The sequence below is a fragment of the Lytechinus variegatus genome, chromosome 3, assembly GCF_018143015.1.
Source record: "Lytechinus variegatus isolate NC3 chromosome 3, Lvar_3.0, whole genome shotgun sequence".
In the NCBI taxonomy this organism is placed as follows: Eukaryota; Metazoa; Echinodermata; class Echinoidea; order Temnopleuroida; family Toxopneustidae; genus Lytechinus; species Lytechinus variegatus.
Genome location: NC_054742.1, coordinates 65,438,669 through 65,458,306, shown reverse-complemented (window position 1 = coordinate 65,458,306; position 19,638 = coordinate 65,438,669). Strand labels below are relative to the sequence as shown.

Genomic DNA, 19,638 nt, shown 5'->3' with positions numbered 1-19,638 from the left:
TACTGATCAATCAACCATCAACCAAAAACAAACACTCTAACTATTCAACATTTACAGTGTCATTACATTCACTGCTACCTTGTTGAAAATCTGAGCCCCCAATGGATTGAGAATTACAAATGTTTTCAATATATATTTGACATTTATCATTCAAAACCATGCTATTTTATATTTAAAAGATACGAAGATGATAAAGCCTGATGATAAAGTAAAAAATATGAAGCACTCTTGCAGAAGATGAACATATTTTTTTCTCTTCAAAACATCAATAATCAACCAACCAATCAAAACATCCTACCAACTTATCAATCAATCAATCAATCACTCAATTCAATCAATCACTCAATCACTCACTCACTCACTCAATCAATCAATCAATCAATCAATCAATTTAGCAAGTAATCAATTATAAATAAACATTTACAGGGTCATCATTACATTCATTACATTCATTACATTCACTGCTAACTTATCAAAAATACGAGCCACCAATGGATTGAGAATTACAAATATTTTTATTACATATTTTATATTTATCATTTGAAACCAGCTTCAGTCATATTTGGAAGATTGAATGATGATTGAATGAAGCATACAAATATGAAGTAATCTTAATTACAGCAAACAACATTACCTTTTCCCTTTCAAAAACATATTGTTGAGGCTGGAATTTAGACCCGTTCTATAGATCAGGGTCATCAGAAAATTTAAAGAGCAAATGTCATAAAGAAATAAATTTTCTGAACATATTCTTATGGTTGACTACAATATTCACAAATCTTCAATATGCTTTGTTTGCTGTTGATATCTTCAACCCTTTCATATTAAAGATAGATTCAAATAACTGTTATACAAGCATATATGCAAATCTATAGAATACCTCTATAGTTTTACTAAAATCACCACTGCCCACATTACAGACTTTGTTCTAGAGAAGACAATTCAATCTTACAAATTCCAAGAGTTGTTTCAAGAGGGGGGGGGGGGGGGGGGGGGGGGAGATAGCTTTTGCATTTTTGCCAGTCCCAACTGTCTTACTAATCCAATGCATCAATATGCAGTCTCGTACATCTGAAGCATCATCTAAAACAAATATATTTTTGTTATAGTGTAATATTGTAATACTGGAGAGCTGTATAAGTAAAGCGCAAAGAGCAATTCTTATTAATCATGCGCTGTATAAGCACCTGTTTATTATTATTTACAAACAAGATTATTTGGCATACACACATCATTCTACAGTGTACTTATTTGTTCTAAATTTCAATTAGGTATTGCACCTTACCAATCGAGAAATATTATTCAGAAAACCAATGACTTTTCTGATTTGACAACCATGTAGATTATACATGTAAATATTTCTTACTTTAATAGGTATACTTGTATATTCAATTGCCAGATGTCAAATTGGCAAGTACAGTGTTGCATAACACTCTTTGTATTACCTATAAGGGCCCAATTGCATGAAAGTTACCATTATAGTAACTGTTCCATCCATTGTATCTTTCATGAAATCCTAGGATTTGATTGGCTGTTGGGTCATGTTACTATGATAGTAACTTCTTATGCAACAGGGCCCCCAGAGTTAGACAAGATCATTCAACAAGTTATCACCACACATTTTGGAAATAGGAAGTACAATAAGACACACTTATGGGGTGTGTTGCAAGAAAATAATTGCAAATGTCTGTTGCAAATTTACAATTGATACACCAATTACAAATACGGGGAATTGAGTTTTACTTCTTGATGCAAGAATCAGACTGGTGATTAAGCACAAGTTTGCAATTACTTGTGAGATTTATGATCGATTTGGGAACCAAAAACGACTTTCAATTGATTGAAAGTTTTGTGCAACACACCATTAGAGTAGCCCCCGTCACATGGTATTTAATTTGAGGATATGATCAACCACTCTTGAGCTCTTGAGGATAAGAATATGGACTGACTGACCAACAAAATTATGTCAGCTAAACACCATCAGATCATCTTAGACAAAGTGTTTGACCACTTCTCATACATACATAGATAAAAAGCCTCAAGTTCAATTGAATCATTCAATTGAATAATTCATTCAAACAAATATACTATAACAGTTGTATTTTATCCTATTTTTAACATGTATACAACTTTTCAACATAAATTATACAAAATAATTTGTCATAAAAGAAGATAAATGTACAAAGAGTTGCGATTTATCCAATCAATCACAACTACAGATGGCTAGCAACATCTGAATTGCATATTTGTTCCAAATATTTTCTAGACATGATGTATATTTATACATTCATATACCTCTTGAAGATTCAGTGTGATTCTCTTTGTTTACCTATTGGTGACTGTACAATTTGAGTAGAAAAAATTATAGTATGGATGGATATCCACACAGCTGAGATTGATTGGATTAATTGTAACTCTTTGTAAAACAGGTCCCAGATTGATCATCTATAATAAATCATCTTACTTTTACTTTAAAGGGGAATCCAACCCAAATAAAAACTTGCTTTTATAAGGAAGGAAAAATCAGACAAGTTGATAGGTGAAAGTTTGAACAATATTGGACAAACAACAAGAAAGTTATGAATTTTTAAAAGTTGTAAATATTGGTAATCACTATACCCATGGAGACTTCAAATTGGCCGCATATGGGATGTCATAGTGATGTAAGGCAAGGACTACTCTTCCATGTACTCCAATACATATTATGGCTAAAATGTCATTTTTCCCAAAAGTTTTATTTCAAATTGTATTTTTCTTTCATGAGGACATAAAACAATATACTACCTGGGTTATATTTAGATTACTGCCCCAGGGGAATGAGTACTTAGGAGTAAACCACAAATCCCTGATAATAAAGTGCATGGCCTATGGGAAAGTTGTCCTTGCCCCTTGTCATAATTTACTTACCCAGTTGCCAATTTGAAATCTACATAGTATTAGTGATCTCAATTTTAAAGAAGCTATTACTTTCTTATTGCTTGTCCGATTTCTTTCAAACTTTCACCATTCTGTTTAATTTATTTTTCTCCTTCCCAACACAACATTTTATGGCCAATGCTGGATTCCCCTTTAAGTAACAGGGAGGTCTGTCTCTTTCACTGAAATAGAAGAAACTTTAATTGCAAAAAATAGTAGTTTGTTGAGGAAAGCCACCGAAAAAACAAGGAAGAAAGATAAATACATAACAGTAGATCACAGCTTGGTCTACCAACTGAATGGGATTTCCTGAAAGCAACTGATGGAAAGATTGTGTGAAAGAGAAGAACATTCATTGATGACTATAGCAAAAGTCTAATCACTGATGAACTCCTCAAATTATGCGGGACTTGCAATGCTACACAATAAAATTGACATAGTTAACGGTTGCATGGTACTAAACAGGCTCCAGCTTCTTTGGTTTGTCTTGTTTTGTTTCTGAATGTTTGTTGTTTATATTTTTTTTTACACAATCTTGATATCTCATAATAATTTCATACATGTAGGTGGGCATCTTTATAAGGGCAGTTCCTTCCTCGCCGCATCCCACTTTGCATATTTATGTATCCTATATTGCTATTTATGTTGTATTACGTACGACTGTTTATTGTATGGTTTTTTTTACTATTGTTATACTGTCATGTATGTTTTATTGCGAAGTTAAATAAATTTAAATTGAATTGAATTTTCTTGAATTTTTTTTAAAGCTTCAATATATTTTAAATGGAATTTATATGATGAAAAATTACATTGATATGTCGTGTATGGTAGTTGTTTTAATCTCATGGAACTCATGAAGCCTTGCCAACACAAAGGTTAGCAATCAATCGTACGCTTGAAATTATACCATTTTGTTTTACATTGTAGTCAATGGAATCAATCGTAGAAAAATGTTCTACGATCATTGCTAAGCTTTGTGTTACGGGCCCCTGGTCAGGCAATGTAGTCCAGACAAAGCAGGAAATTGGAACAATGCTGGCCATCATGACCGTGTGCCCGACATGTGGGAAATGAGGAAAATGGTAAGGGTAGCCGTACTTGATAATAGGAGGCCTGCTGGGAATGTTCTGATGGCAGCTTCTCTCCTGTTTGCAGGAGGAAGTTGGGCCATGTTGGTGAAGGAAGGTCCTAGGTCATCCGAAGGTAGCATGCACAGCGGATCAAACCTTTTATGGGATACAGAAGTCAATATTACAGCCTGCCACTGAGAGGAAGTGGATGATAGAAGAAAGATGATCAATGGACTTCAACGGGCTGGCAAACCCTTGACCATTGCAGGAGATGGTCGGGCAGATAGTCTAGGACATTCTACTGCAAGAATGGTGTATATACTACGTATTAGTGAGTGTGTGGTATTGTCATGAAATCTGACATTTTCTTGAGAATGACCCTTCTGTTTCCCTTTATTAAAAATGGGCAGTATAATGGAACACTTGGGGCACTGGCAGTAGAAAGACAAATGGCAGGGCACAAGGGGACGAGGATCAAGAACTGCGGACCAGCTATCACTAATAACAACCAGAACATCTCTCTCATCTATGGAGCCTTCCAGAAACAAAGTCAACTGGTAACCCTCCTTCTACTCCAATAACAGGAAGAAGAAAACAGGACGCTAAATAGACTCCTGGCCAAGCGGAGTCCATGTGTGCAACGAGGATGTTTCCAGTGAGGTGTAATTGACAAAATCAAGAATTGCTTACGATCTCAAGTATTGCCAATTAAATGAAGAAGAAATCACAGAATCCGCATCAGAATTCAAGAATCGGGACAAGTGGAATGAAGAATCAACTTAAATCTGAAAAAAAATGGTCCAGACATTACTCAATTATCCAGCGGGAGGAGGATACTATCGTCAGTTGGGCCATTGGCAGGGATCGCAACTTCAACTGCATTTCTTCACACATGACTCACAACAGATTTCATATTTGACAGGGCATCAAACTACATTCCTCTTCCCGGACAAGAGGAATTTAATCATCTGGCTTCAGACATTGAGAAGTTAGATGGGCAGGAAGGTAGGCCAATAGGAAGGCATGGATCCAGGCTCCACCTGCTCCTGTCATTCTGGCTCCACCCCTGCCTACTAGTTACACCTTTCTCAAAGGAGGTTTAGTTAGCCTGGCTAAAATTCAAACCAGGGACTAATTAGACCAGGCTAAATTTTAGTCCATGGTTTAAACCTCGGCGGTATTCACCAACGGTGGACTACCTAAACCATAATTTTAAACCATGGACTGGTCACTGGGCATGCTCAGTTCACAGGATGATTTCTGAGCATGCTCAGTGCAAACCTTTGTTGCATATTCATTAATTGATAATCATGGAGGATACAGGAATTAAGAGGGACAGAAAACCAAATTGGCAGAATTGCGAGAATTATTTTATTGCAGACAGGATCCACATAATCAATAACAAGGTTACCAATCACAGTTCAAACTCAAGTCAAATCGATGCTTGGAAAGAAATTCATCAACAATTTGTAAATAAGTATGGACAAAAGTGGACTCTAAATCAAATGAAAGAGCAATGGTAGAGGTTTAGGGTCTTGGCAAAAAAAAAAAAGAGTATGGCGCATACACCAGGGAGACGAGAAAAAGTGGGGGTGGGCCTCCACCAAAGGCCCCCTCCCAGATGACCGAGTTCAAAAAGGACATTTGTCCGAATGATTTCATCCGATTGAATAATCCTTTGCTAGGCTGAACCCCCCCCATATCGGGAATCTTCCAGCACATAAACGTTCGAATAGGACTGTAGGCGAACTGTTCAAGTGCTAAAAATAAACATTCAATAGCGAGAAACATAATCTTATTAATCATCGTTTATACTGCATTCGAAAGTAGAATAGTAATTTTTAATACAGAATCACACTCCTTGATAAAGAGGCACCAAAATACTTATGTTTTCTGTGAAAATTACCAAAAAGTGGTTCAGTGAAATCTACGTGTAACCTGAATCTAAATCGGACTCTGATCTGTCTCCGATGATTTTTGAGAGGGAAAAAAGGTGAAAAAATTTGCAAACGATTAAGCAAAAGCTCATGCGCAGGAAATTTAGTCCATTGACTGAATTTTCTAAACCACCCATGAGAGCTGACTAAAATTGATGATGTAAAACAACACGTTTAGACCAAGGACTAACCAAACTTCCTTTGAGAATACCGGCCTATGAGACTAAAGACCTGTGAAGAAAGACATTCAAAACACAGCACAAGCGGACATGTTGACTAAGTCCTGATGATGTGAAAAGCATATTTAAAAATAGACTGCTAGTAATTGACTGCAGTAGGGTATCATAATACCAATAAAATATTGCGATGACTAGCACTGAAGACACAAAGGCAAAATTGCCATTTGAAAGAAGGAGAAATAACAGAACTTGCATCAGAATTCAATGAATGGAGAGGGACAGGATGAAGAGGTCAACTTAAATCTGAAAAAAAGGTTGAGACGTTACTTGATTATTCAGCAGGAGATATTACAGAGAGTTGGGCAATCTGCAGGAATTGCAACGTCAACTGCATTTCTTCACACGTGACTCATAACAAATTTCATTTTTGACAGGGCATCAGAATACATTTCACTTTCCAGAGAACATGATTTCAAGCGATTTGCTTCACATATTGAGATGCTAGATGGGCAGGTGGGGTAAGCTAGAGTAGTTAAGCCAATAGGCAGGCACGGATCCAGGCTCCACCCACTCCAGTCATTCTGGCTCCACTCCTGCCTACAAAGCACCAAGTTCACGAAATAAGGTTAATTTGGCAAGAAGAGACAATAAAAGTATATGTTCTATATATTCATATACTTTTCAGGTAAAGCCCCAAGATGTGGTCACCGAAGTCAATGTGACAAACATTGCCAGTGATCATGGTGATGCCGGGCCAAGCGAGTGCAACACACCTCCAAAGAAGAAATGCATGAACGCACAAGGAAACAGAAAAGAAGAGATGCTGAAGTCATTGGTTGAAACAAACCGAAAAATTGCACTGGAACGGGAAAAAATAAGAATGTTGCTTGCTGCTCGGTATGGCATCGAAGTGCACCAAAAATATTGTACAGTTGACAATAGGATATAAAAAAAAAAAATTCAAGGTTTCAACGAGCCCTGCTCAAAGTATGCCTCCATCTCTTGAACAACTATGGCATTCGGATATCAGCTATTGTATGTGATGGAGCAACAGTCAACAAGTCTACACTGTCAATGACGGGAGTCACTGCAAACTCATTGCACCAAACAACATAGATGGCAGATTTCTAAATCCTGCCAAACGATGACACCATTATGAGACTGAGACTTATGAAGAAAGACATTAAAAACTCAACACACTCAGACAAGTTGACCAAGTCCTGATGATGTAAAAAACATCTTTTTAAAATAGACTGCTAGTAAACTGACTACATAGTATTTGACAGGATCACATATACTAGAAGAGAAAAAGGGAATAGTAAAATCACCTGAAGGTTAAGAATACAAGACTGTGTGCCACAAGGATGTTTCCAGTGTGGAGCAATTGACAGATTGATTATGGGGGGGGGGCAAAAGAATGCACCCCTGGCTGTGAGAGGGGTCCAAATAACCCGGCTCTTTTAGGGTTAAAGAGACGAGAGCTGTAAAGTAAAGTAATTGGTTGAGGAAATAAGGAATGAGTCAACTGCACAATTAGGGGAATACCAATATCTATGGATATTTTGACTGCGGTGTTTACAAAAAGAAAAACTTCCTCAAATATGAAATATTTTATGTTAATAACTTCCCACATGACCTGTGCATGGTCTGAAAATATTATGAAAGAAACCATATTGATGATAGATAGATATACAATTATAATGAAAAGAAAAAAACCATTGTAAAGAAAGAAGATACATATGGGATAAAATCACCACTTGGAGCCACCAAGAGCCCTAAGAATGCTGCCTGCAATGTCTGCGACGCCATAGCCTCGATTGGATTTTCTACAGAAGAAACGAATGACATGCATTTTGTGAATGACCATCACTTTCCCAGCAAGCCCTACCCCGAAGACCGACAGGATCGACAAACACCGGATCCAATCATTGTAAGATTTGTGTCAATGTTTGACCGTGATGCAGTTTTACAAGCTTTCCAGCTTAAGAATCGCAACAAGAAAACTCACCCAGCATTCAACATTAGTTCAGATGTTCCTTCCCACCTCAAAGCAAGGAGATTGAAGCTTGAGAAAATTGCATATTCTCTCCGCAAAGATCATGGAAATCTACAAGAATACGTCTTATAGGCACCAAACTGCACCTGGAAACACAGGATAAAGGCAGCTCCATGGGACACGTACACTGAATGAATCCAAATAACCTGGTAAGATCATTATTTTCATCACTATCCTTTATATTGCTCACTTCCTTGAATGCTTGATGCTGAATAGAGACGTTGTTACAGTCAATGCATGAAGTGTTTCATCAGATTGTTTCAAATTATGTACTGGTCTTGGAATAAGGCTCCCAAGGTATCTTGTTATAGCTCTTAATTAAAAAGGTGCTGGAGATTCCCCACTTTTCCTATATTGGCTGTGCAATACAAATTCATCTCATTAATATAAAAGAACATGTCCATCTACATATTTTGCGCCTGTGTGAATGTTGTAATATATCATGCAGCTAATTAAACTGTATTAACACTAAGCCTTAAGGCAAATGAGTTAAGCCCAACAAATGTGAATACAGTTATACCTGGTTAATTTCGCATGCAAAGTTAATGGAAAGAGCCTCAAATTATTATAATTAATAAGATAAATTTAGAAATTTTAGGTACTTGCAACATCTCCTACACCTTGAAATTGTAGATGCTCATTGTACACCAATTTTTTTTTTGGCTGAAATAATAATCGTACAAGGAGAACATATAATCCTGTGATCCTGCACAGGTTTTTTTTTTAGATAATCATAATCGATTTAAAACATCCGTTTTCGCAACATCACCTTTTCATGGCAAAAAATATATCTCAGCTGCATTTACTTCTTCTCATCGTATCTGTAGTAAGGCTAAAATGTTGGATACAAGTCAGTTCTTCTGTGATCCCATACAGGCATTGATGTTCTAATCTTCTGAAGATAACCGTGATCAATTTGAGCCACAGCCACCCCTTCTCCCTCAGAACAGTGGGCAATGACGGCCCCCCAAGGATCAACAATCTACATAAAGAAAATGGGGAAAATGAAATTAGAAAGAGTGCTTAACTAATTTCTTGTTGGTATTTTACATGATGACGGTGATATAACGATGATGATGGCAATGAGGAGGAGAAAGAGAAAGAGGAGAAGAAGGAGTATATGAAGTGCCAGAATGCAAGACCAATCTTTAATCGTAACATTTCAAAAAAATATGAATCTAAATTATACTAAGGCAAAACTTGGAATTTGCAAACCTAATAAAATTTCAAAAATAAAAACACACTTGTGTTTTCCCCAATTCCAGTCATTCAAAAGGATGTTTTTGAATTCACAAATGGCTGTGTGAAACACTGCAATTATAAATAACCTTTCCTGAGTGACCTTAACAAAAAAATAGCTAAACTTGCAAAAGCTCCTTTACTTTTGTACTGACAAAGTACACAGAAAGCTGAAAGTGAGATAAAACATAGCTGAAACCAACTAAACAGCTGGGCCCCATCTTACAAAGAGTTACAATTGATCCAATCGATCGTAACTCTATGGAAATCCATCAGTGTCATAATTTTTTCTATAGGAAATGTGCAAAATGTCCCTTGTAAATGAAGGAGAACAAATAGAACTGTCAAGAAATCAATGAATTTATGGATATACATTCATATCTAGAAAAAAAACTGAGGAAACACGCATTTTATGTGTTGACTTTGCTGGCTTTCCATAGTTGCGATTGGTCGGATCTCTCACACCCCTGGAACATAGACTTTCTTACCATTGCATGACCATAGCTTGCTCTTCCATCATTGTGTTTTCCAGTCTGGGCGGCAGCGATGACATAACATTGGTTCTCAATAGCTCTACTCCGTAACAACGGCTAGGTGGAATACAAAAGCATTTCGGTTAGTCTAAATTTGTGTATACAGCATATATACAGGTAAATCTGCCTCAGTCAAATCTATCAGGACCAGTTATGTCACATCTATTTACGAAAATTTGACTTGGAAGACGTGAACAATGCATTATTTGCATGTTCTGGTCTGTTGCTTGCACTAAATCAATTATTCAATTTTATTGCAGGTTGAGTTTGGCAGATTTAACTTACATCTATACATTCATTTGACAAACATCACTTTTTCATCAAGGAAATACTATCAGTTGTTTTCATATATTCTCTAAAAAGAGACTAAATCCTGCTTTTCTTATGGTATTAGTAATGTCAATGATGATTTTACACTAGCATAGAAATGGTCAGAGCAGACAATAGGAGAAAGCTACTATCAATGCACAATGAGCAAATTCAAGAATAGTGTTGGTGATGAACACACAAAAGGCTGCTAAACTAAACTCAACAAGTTAGGTTTAGGAAGACGATAATCACATTATTGATAGGCTCAGCACCAACTGATGACATTACAACTCTGCCCAATCATCTCATCTTCACACATGAAGATGAAAGTGTAATTAGGTAGAGAATGCATCTAAATTTTGACATGAAGAATGTAAATTCTGATTTTTTTTTTAAGAAATCGAAAGAATCAATATCATTATTCATTAAAATGTGAAAAGCTCCAATTTACCTCAATCTCTACTGCAAATGCAGATTTCATCATTTTTTTTTCATACACTCATACTGTTCTTGAGCTTGAGATCACCCAACCATACAAACACCACACTTGAAATCATGATTTCCCCAGCATTTGTGTCATTCAATCAGGATCAGGGAAAAATTACTCGGGAGCTGTGGGCAATTTAACCCCAAAATGAAAAAAAAGGCCTTGACAACTAATGAAAAAGGAGCCCTAGAAATCCCCAATTCATCTCAATGTTGAAGCTTATCCAATGTTGAAATTTGGAGAGTAAGCTGTAAAAAGCAACCCCCCACAAAAAATAAATAAATGGAAAAAAATTGCCTGATTAGGATACAGGTGAACTCTGCCTATTAATTAAAGTCAAAAAGAGAAAATGACTGGCCACTCACATAGTTCTTATGACTACCCTTGTTAAAATGTCAAGATCAGTGTTGAGGTCCACTGATATATATTTTTCGGGGGTTAAACTTATCTGCGCACACCGAATGTGCTAAACCCAACAATTTATGTGCAATTTAAATACTGGATCAAGGAAATTTGATTTTACACCTATGCAACATACTTTAAAAGAAATTCAATATCAAAATCATTTATGTATTTTATTTTTTTAATTTCCTGTATTTCTTTGTTTGTCAAATTAATGTTTTTTATTCTGATTTCTATGCAAATCATCTAGAACTTTATTTTGACCCAAAACAAGAAGAAATTGTTGAGTTCAATTAGCAAAAGTAGAAATAATGATACATATATGAATTTTGGTTAAAATCAAATTAACGTTTTAGAGCAATTTTGGGTCTATATACACTTACAAAATGTTGCATAATTTCGGAGGCGGGTACCCCTGCGTTGCGAATTCGATCTTAACAGTTACTAAGACTTGAAAGAAAAAAGTCACGAAATGTCGCGATGTGATCTTTACATATTACAGATTTATAGTGAAATATGTTGAAGGGGAGGGGGAGGGGGCGAATCAAGTCTTATTGGAGTTAAGACATATAGGGTCTTAAGACATGGCATGAGACAGTGACTATGTATCCCACTCAATAATAATCAATCCATACCTCCCAATGAGCCATCCCCGTTGGTATTGTGAAAGCCGAAGGAAAAGTCAAGATCTCCGCCCCTTGTCTGGTCAGCATCATCGAAAACTCTGGAAACCGTAGGTCATAGCACTTGAACAAGGTTAAGGAATATTCTTTTATTCCATTAAACAAAACTTTTTATAATTTTTAGTAGTAGTGAAAATGTGAATGCTCCCCATCATCAATGTCTTGTTGTAAAAACTATCACTTCTTTAAATATTGCAACTCTTTTCTCTAAAGGCTCGGTCCCACTGCACTTAAGGATGCAAAGCGGATGTAGAACGTAATAAAAAATCTTGCCATCCATTGGAAAATGCTAGATGCATCTGTTGTGTACCCATTGCATACATCTACGTGGTACATACGCTCTATATACATCAAGCATCCGTTCACTGTGATTTCATTTCTCACCAATTATTTTCCATTTCTGGAGTGGATGAAAAAGGATGGAGCCAGCCCAAATTTTGCTTGTCCGCTTTATCCTTTACGCATACGTTTTGTGTTCGTCAGCTAGTGGGACCAGGCCTTAACTAGCTGCAATATTCTTGGCATCTTTTAATGTATAAAACAATTTATGCACTTTTTCCATTCCCTGGGGTGGAATCAGTTTCCAAACTCAAGTACTAAAGTGTACTACAAACTAAGCTCTTACATCCTACCAAGTAGTCATTTAATACCTGGGTGGAGATTGGCCTTACTGAAAGCCTTGATGAAAGACACTAGGCCACAGTGGGATTCTAACAGATACACGCATTTGCTCCTGTGACAATATTGCTCCAGGATTAATTTCATCTATGATGTAGGGTTAGGGTTGCAATATGTTACGTTTATGGTAGGGTATAGTGTTAAACCAAGGGTTGAAGTTGGTCTCTCGATAAGTGTGTGGAATTTAGAGCGGAGCAATTGTCGCCGGAGCAAATGTCACACAACCATTCTAACACAAAAGCCTCTGATTACAAGGTGAAAGCCAGAACTGCTGCACAATGATTCTTCTCTAGACTTGGAAATAAAGAAAATTGATATAAAATGAATCACACTCATGAAATCAAATGTCTACATAACTACTCGTGGTTATAAATTCAAGGATACGATGCCTAATCCCACTTTCCCAAGAGGAGTGTCGACGGGAGGTACAATGGTCTTTCCTGGGGTGCAGCAGTCCCTCTCATCCAGCCTGAACTGCCCTTGGATATCCACAGAGAATAAATGAGTCTTTGAATATCTGCTGACGACATCTCCTCTATCATCCAGAATCACATGGGTATTCAGCATTTTGGAGTCATCTTCAGGATTCTGAAATTTGAAAGAATATCATGGTAATAAGCTAATCCATTTTCATCAATTCAATCATCAAATAACCACTCAAATCAGTTTAAAACATTAAAAAAAACACAGTCAAGACTTTCTGTTTAATGAACAAAATAGCCACCTGGGGCCCGTTTCTCAACACATGGACGAGTTATTCATATCTTTATCCACCAACCACGCAGTTAGTTCCAATCTTACTAAACCTGTTTCTCGGAAGGCTTCCTAACTAAAATACCTTGATATTGATACTATCGGTAAAAAGAGCAGACGAGACTTAGCCTTAGTCACAAAATGGCATTATTTCCAAAAATAAAAATTATGACAAAATTGCAAATGTTGTGATGAATTGGGAAATACATCTTTTCAAAATAATAGCACGGGTAAATTATGCATCATACATATTTAGGCCATGAAGACTGGAGCAATCAATTGCTGAGAAAATGAAATTATGAATAATTCATTTCATGACTAAAAAAAATCACATATGGACGTTGAGATGGGTACCCCCGGGATATTCAATTTTAATAGTTTACGAAAGTAAACCATAACGGTTTTCTTTGTAAAATGATAATTATACGGTATTTTATGATTCCAAACATCATCAAAATATAGTTTAACATAAACTTTTTAAATATTTGATACCAAAACATACGATTCGACAAATTCTATACATAAATTAGAAATATGCTTTATCCAAATGGTAATAGGGGGCTTTATGAAACACACAGATCCTTACGGAAAGCTTGCCTTTAAAGTATACCTTCTCATGAAATCCTCCAATGGACAACCATACTTTATGTTCCTTTGCAAGTTGTTTGAAAGCCGACATGGTTGGACCATCCATGCCTTCTGCATATCTGACACTGTCAGCTGGAGATCTTTGGATGTTATCACACGCCTCGGGTAAAAATACCATCTGTTAAGAGAAAAAAATAAAGCAATATCAAGTTAAGGTTTCAAAACAAAAGAGGCATAGCCTCATGCGTTTGTTATCGATAAGAAAACTCTCTGTCAATATATCGCTAAAAAATACCATTATTGATAACTATCAACAAGAAAATAATCAATATATACATTATTTATGCATTATAGCTATGTCACATACTTGCGTTGGTCAAAACTGGTGTCTGCCACTGTAAGAATGTTTAATATAATTACTATGTGATAATAATTACTTACAATTAGAATTAAAATTTTATCATTTAATAAATAATAATTCTAATCTATGAATTGTTCTTAAAAATGGCACTTCGTAACATAGCTCATCGAAGCTATGTCATATCATAGCGGTTCAAGAGTCAAGCCTATTGTATGTGTTTACGAATGGATACACAAGATCAGTCTGGTAAGAAACCTCTCATTTTTCTTATTTTTTGTGTGAAAAAGTAGTAGGGGAAGGCGGGGTAAGTTGAGCATAGGGGCAAGTTGAGCCACCAGCCCCAGGCCAATAATGAATGAGTCAGACATCGTGGTGGTGTCATGTATTGATGACCCATAGCATAACCCCTAACCCCACCACATTGTTTTCAACTTTGAAACAAAAAGTAGTTTTTTAGAGGGGAAAATATGGATTTCAGCCAAAAAAGTAAAAAAGAGTGTGAAATAGATTAGTGGTTTATAAACACATATGTCTTTAAATATAATAAAGACGTGATAACAACATTATTAGTCCAGGTATGGATCTTCATTATTGTCATAGTCTTTTATATGATGGATGCATAATAAATGTGTGGATCCAAAATTATCGCACTAAGTTCGGACTGGGGTAAGTTGGGCCAAACAGCATGGGGCAAGTTGAGCCATGGTAATTCCTATGGTAATGTATCTTATAAAACAAACAAACCATAAAAATCGATTGAAATGCTGGCTGAAAGGAGCAAATTTACATGACTGCTCTTTTCCTTTCAAAGGATGTTAGTATTTATATAGAATTAGCAAGTGAAAAGACTTTAAACAAAAAATGACATGCTGGTTCTCCCTCATACATTTTGTACATCGTTTTTGTGGCACAACTTACCCCAGAAGGTGGCTCAAACTTACCCCATATATGGGGCAAGTTGAGCCATTTGACATCGTTTTTTTCCAAGGTCACGATGACTTCCAGTGTGGGGATAGAAAGTTATATATAGGTGGAAAATATTTCAGAAGAATTAAATTTCAAGGCAAGGTACTTATTTCGACAAGATTATTAATCATATGAATTCTAACATGCAAAAAGCAAAAACTGTCACAACTTACCCCGCCTTCCCCTACCTTTATACGCATTAGGTGTATAAAGGTACATGTATAGAATTAAAAAAAATTTAGTCTAAATTTTTTTGGATGGTTACAATGTTAGATATGAAGGGAATTCCCTTCTTGTGTATTAAGTTTGCTTGGCACAGTCCCATATGCGTGTCTAGGCTCCGCAATGTAATCAAAATCATCACGGAGACCTCTAGATCTAGGCTAGGTTGAACCTCCACTATTACGAGCCCAATGACCATCATCTGTCTGAGCTGTGTAGGAAGATAGACCAAAAGCCGTGTAGGCAGATTGACCAAATGCTTCCATCTCTGTTATATTGGTTGTTCCACTTAACTCCGTTGGCTCCACTCACCAATTACAGAGACCGAAGTTCTAACTTGATCTGTACAGGGACTCAATGGCCACATGTTTATGTATTAAGGTCGGATAAACCAAATAGTGGGAGTTGCGCAACAGCAGAAGTACATGTAAGTCACTGTTTTTTTTCCTTTTAAGAATATTTTTTCCCGTTTTGGTGCATTTCAGGCCAAAACAGAATGAACTTTATTTTGGTCCAGTTCTTTGTATTTTATAATGAAAATATAGACAAAAATCAATGAACCCCGTCAGGGGGATTTTGCATTGTTAACCCCCTAATTGTGGCTGCACGATCGCGAGAAATTAAAAAGATAAAATAAAAATGTAAAAAAACTCCTCAAAACAGACGGCTGCCTGCTGTCTATGTAGGAAGAGTACTTAAAACATCAGAAAATGTAAAAAAAAAAACAGTGGATATATCACTCAGTCTAACCAATGCTAATAAAAAAAAAATTGAATTGACACACACTTAACAAAAGATTTATACACACACACAATGGCACAAATTAACCCTGGGAGCTCCGGCCCGCAATGCGGCTTGGAGCTTAGGACTCGTCCGTGTAATGGCAGATCAATACTCTCCAAAATGGGGTCGCAATAGCACTCCAGATAAAGATTCAAAAGGGGAAAAAAATAAATTAAGCACTTAGATCGACCCAATTATAATATATGGATGAAGGTTTGCCGTGACACAGAATCCCGACATCGAGGCACAAACTGGACCCTCCAAAAAAGGAAAAGTTAGACCTCTATGTCGCGTTCGTTCTCGGTAGCGATCGGCTATTTTGTTTTCAATTTTGATAGAACGAACAAGACAGAACTTTTCATTTGAGGGTCCAGTTTGTGCCTCAATGTCAGGATTCTGTGTCACGAGGTCTTCATCCATATATCAAATCAAGGTAAGTGCATAATTTATTTTTTCCCCTTTTATTTGGAGTGCTATTGCGACCCCATTCTACCCCATTTTGAAGAGAATTATCTACAGTGCGTATCAAAGAAAAGTTACACTTTGAAAAAACCCTGGGAATTTAAAAATATACAACATGAGGGTAATTTTTTCACATATAATCTTGGGTTTGGGTCTCATCCATCCAATGAAAGTAAAAGTTTTGACAGAATGTTACACTTGAGTGAGCACTGTCCATTTTTGTAAAGCTCGCAGAAATCTGTTTGCGCAGAAATGCTCGTTCTCACGCTGGGTCAAGGGGAAAGGGCGAAATTAAACTTACCCTGCGAAACATTTCTCATACCTTTCCCTTGCACTGTTGGTCAATTGAAACAAAACGGATACATTCAAGCATTTTATTACAATTTTGCCACCCTAATTGTAATTTCAACACTTAGTAAGCACATCATTTTTTGTTAGATGATTGTTCAATTTTTTTATATCAAATTCGAACTTTCTTCTATCTTTCCCGCTTGCCTTTTTTTGTTCCATCTTTCTTTTCAATCTTTCCTAGATTTCTTTCCTGATTTTTTATCGCTCTCTCTGTCCATTTTTGTTTCTTTTCTTCATTTTCTTAAATACTGTATATACTTTCCTTCTTTTTTATTTCTTCATTTTTTCTTTCCTTCATTCTTTCATTATATTCTTTATTATTCTCTTGTCACTTCATTCTTTCCTTCCACAAAAGTTTCATCCTTTCTTTTCTTCTTTATTTTCTTCCTTTCTTCTTTTTCTTCCTTCCTTATTTCTTCTTTAGTTATCTTCAGTGATTCCCTTTTTATTTTGTCACGGTCAATACAAAAGCGCATGAAATTAATAGAGAATATTAATCAAATGGCGCATTGACACCAATTTCGGTCATAGGAACTAAAATAACTGAAAAAAAATATTACAAGGTACAATAGTTCATGTTTAAAAGAGAGCGAAGGGGCAATGGTATATAAAACCATAGCATACTTTAGTATGGTACGTTCTTTTGAAGTGGTAAAACATTATTTTGAAGCCTGAGGTATTTTTCGGGCAAGTATTTTCCAACTATTTAGAAATTAACTTGCCCGACTGGGAAAGTGGGCATTATCGTGATATAGGGAACCACCGTTCACTTCATACAGCAGCGCTTTATTCAGTCACACGCACGGTTCCCTATTTCCACTTGTTCACTGCTACCATCTGGCCTGTGGAGAATCTACAGGTAGGACTATGGTATGCCAATGCTGTATAGAGCACACACTTTAAAAAATCATTAAAATATCACTTTTGTGACCAAAATCACTAATTTCCATATAGTTGCAATTTATTTATCATTAGTAATGTGGGAATAATTTTTGTATTCACCAGAGTGCTCAAAAACTTGAATTTTGGGCATATTTTTGTGTACGCCCTCTATTGGTGGAAAGTAATATGGCAAGAAAATTTTCATTTTTTGATCTCTATTTTTAATTAAGACAAAATGATATAAAGAATCAAATTTAAATAAGAGCCAAGCGGTATGAATTAACAGGTCTAATGAAAACTGTCAGTGTAGAAAATCAAGCATTTGCCCCAAAGAAAAAGAGAAAATAAGCCAAACATTGCCACCTTTATTTTGTCACACATGGTATGGAGATATAACTGAGAACAAGGTTATATTATAACCTTGTTCATTGAATGAGTGCCTATTGCCACCTCCATTCACTTTGTACACAAAAGTCACAAGTGCGCGTACAGTATGGTCAGTTCCCCCATGTCTGCGCGGTCTCCCAAGTCTGCGCACCCGCGTATCTGCGCGATTCTAGTAAAAGAAGATACGCAACGAGCGCGAACTTTACACATGCAATACATCGACAGGTATTCTTTAAAAAATCTGACTCAAAAGGTGGAAAAATATTGAATTCAGGGCATTTCATGTGACGGCCTCAAAATGCAGCCTTTGTCATCAAAATCCCCAAATCGTGTGCAAAGTGAATGAGTGCGCAGACATGGGGTACCATTTTTTTTCAATCTGAAAATGACTGCCCGAGGTTTTTTCCAAGAAAATCATATATTTCTTTTTAATTTTTTCATGAGATATTTGGCACACTAACTCATTATGATGTAAGGAACATTATCAAGTGAAACTGAAAGATTTTGCGAAATAGGAAGAAATTCATGTTAAAATCTTAACTCAAATTGTTACTTTTAGGTGCGCAGACTTGGGGCCCACCATCATACACAAATCTACGTGGTTACCAAAACCACGATTTGGCCGGAAAGTGCTTCTAAAAGGTTATGTAGCACCCTGATTATACCTAACGGTCCTGTACTGTATTACATCCAGATCAAAATTGGAAAAGGCGGCTTTCTCCACTCATCAAGAAAGCGGCCGGAATCGATGGGATTTCATCGGAGAAGTTCCGGCAACAAAGCCCGCCAGTGTAAGCTAGTTTACGACAAGTCAAGAAAGAAAAGATGCAGAGTCGTGACAGAATTTGACCAGCTCAATATGAAGTTTGTAGGTGGACCTACCTTTGCGCCCATTTTGCATGCTGTTTCTATGACTCTCCGACATGAGCTGAATGTCTTTTCTTTGTCTTCAGTCGCTGTTATTTGGCAAACTGCTGCCAGATTTACACCCTCCGATTTTAATTCGACCATCTTACAAGTTGTCCCATTCATTCACTTTCGTGTGTAGTACCGTATAGGCATATAATGGCTGTTTGGCGCAGCGCTAAGAAAACATTTATCCGACGGTTTTTTGAAATTTGATGTAAATCGAGTTATTGAGGGCAAGTATACCCCGACAAAAAGTTTATCGGGATAAAAGAGAGAAAAAAAATCAAATTTGTATAACACTGATATTTTCATCAAATCGGATTTAAAATATGAAATTTATAGCACTAGGAGATTCGGTCTAATACAATAGGCCTACATTTAAATACCCCCTGCCGACATATCAACCACTATTTTTTTTATGAAGTTAAATTGTTTTAATTTTTTTCCCACTTGTATGTGAAACAATGTTTTATTCCTCCCTGAAC

At 36.4% G+C, this 19,638-nt stretch overlaps 1 protein-coding gene across 2 annotated transcripts; it reads right to left on the bottom strand.

Annotated features, from left to right (window-relative positions):
• Positions 1–7,706: 7,706 nt before the first annotated feature.
• LOC121411691 (deaminated glutathione amidase-like) lies at positions 7,707–19,352 on the bottom strand. Of its 2 annotated transcripts, none has more exons than XM_041604518.1 (6): positions 19,127–19,352; positions 13,853–14,008; positions 12,874–13,077; positions 11,764–11,874; positions 9,886–9,987; positions 7,707–9,140 (listed from the first exon to the last, which is right to left on the bottom strand). In XM_041604518.1, the coding sequence occupies exons 1-6, from the start codon at positions 19,274–19,276 to the stop codon at positions 8,991–8,993; spliced, it is 873 nt and encodes a 290-aa protein (XP_041460452.1). In that variant the 5' UTR covers positions 19,277–19,352; the 3' UTR covers positions 7,707–8,990. The 2 variants fall into 2 exon arrangements, with proteins under 2 accessions (XP_041460452.1, XP_041460453.1); XM_041604519.1 differs by having other exon boundaries at positions 18,910–19,348.
• Positions 19,353–19,638: the final 286 nt, after the last annotated feature.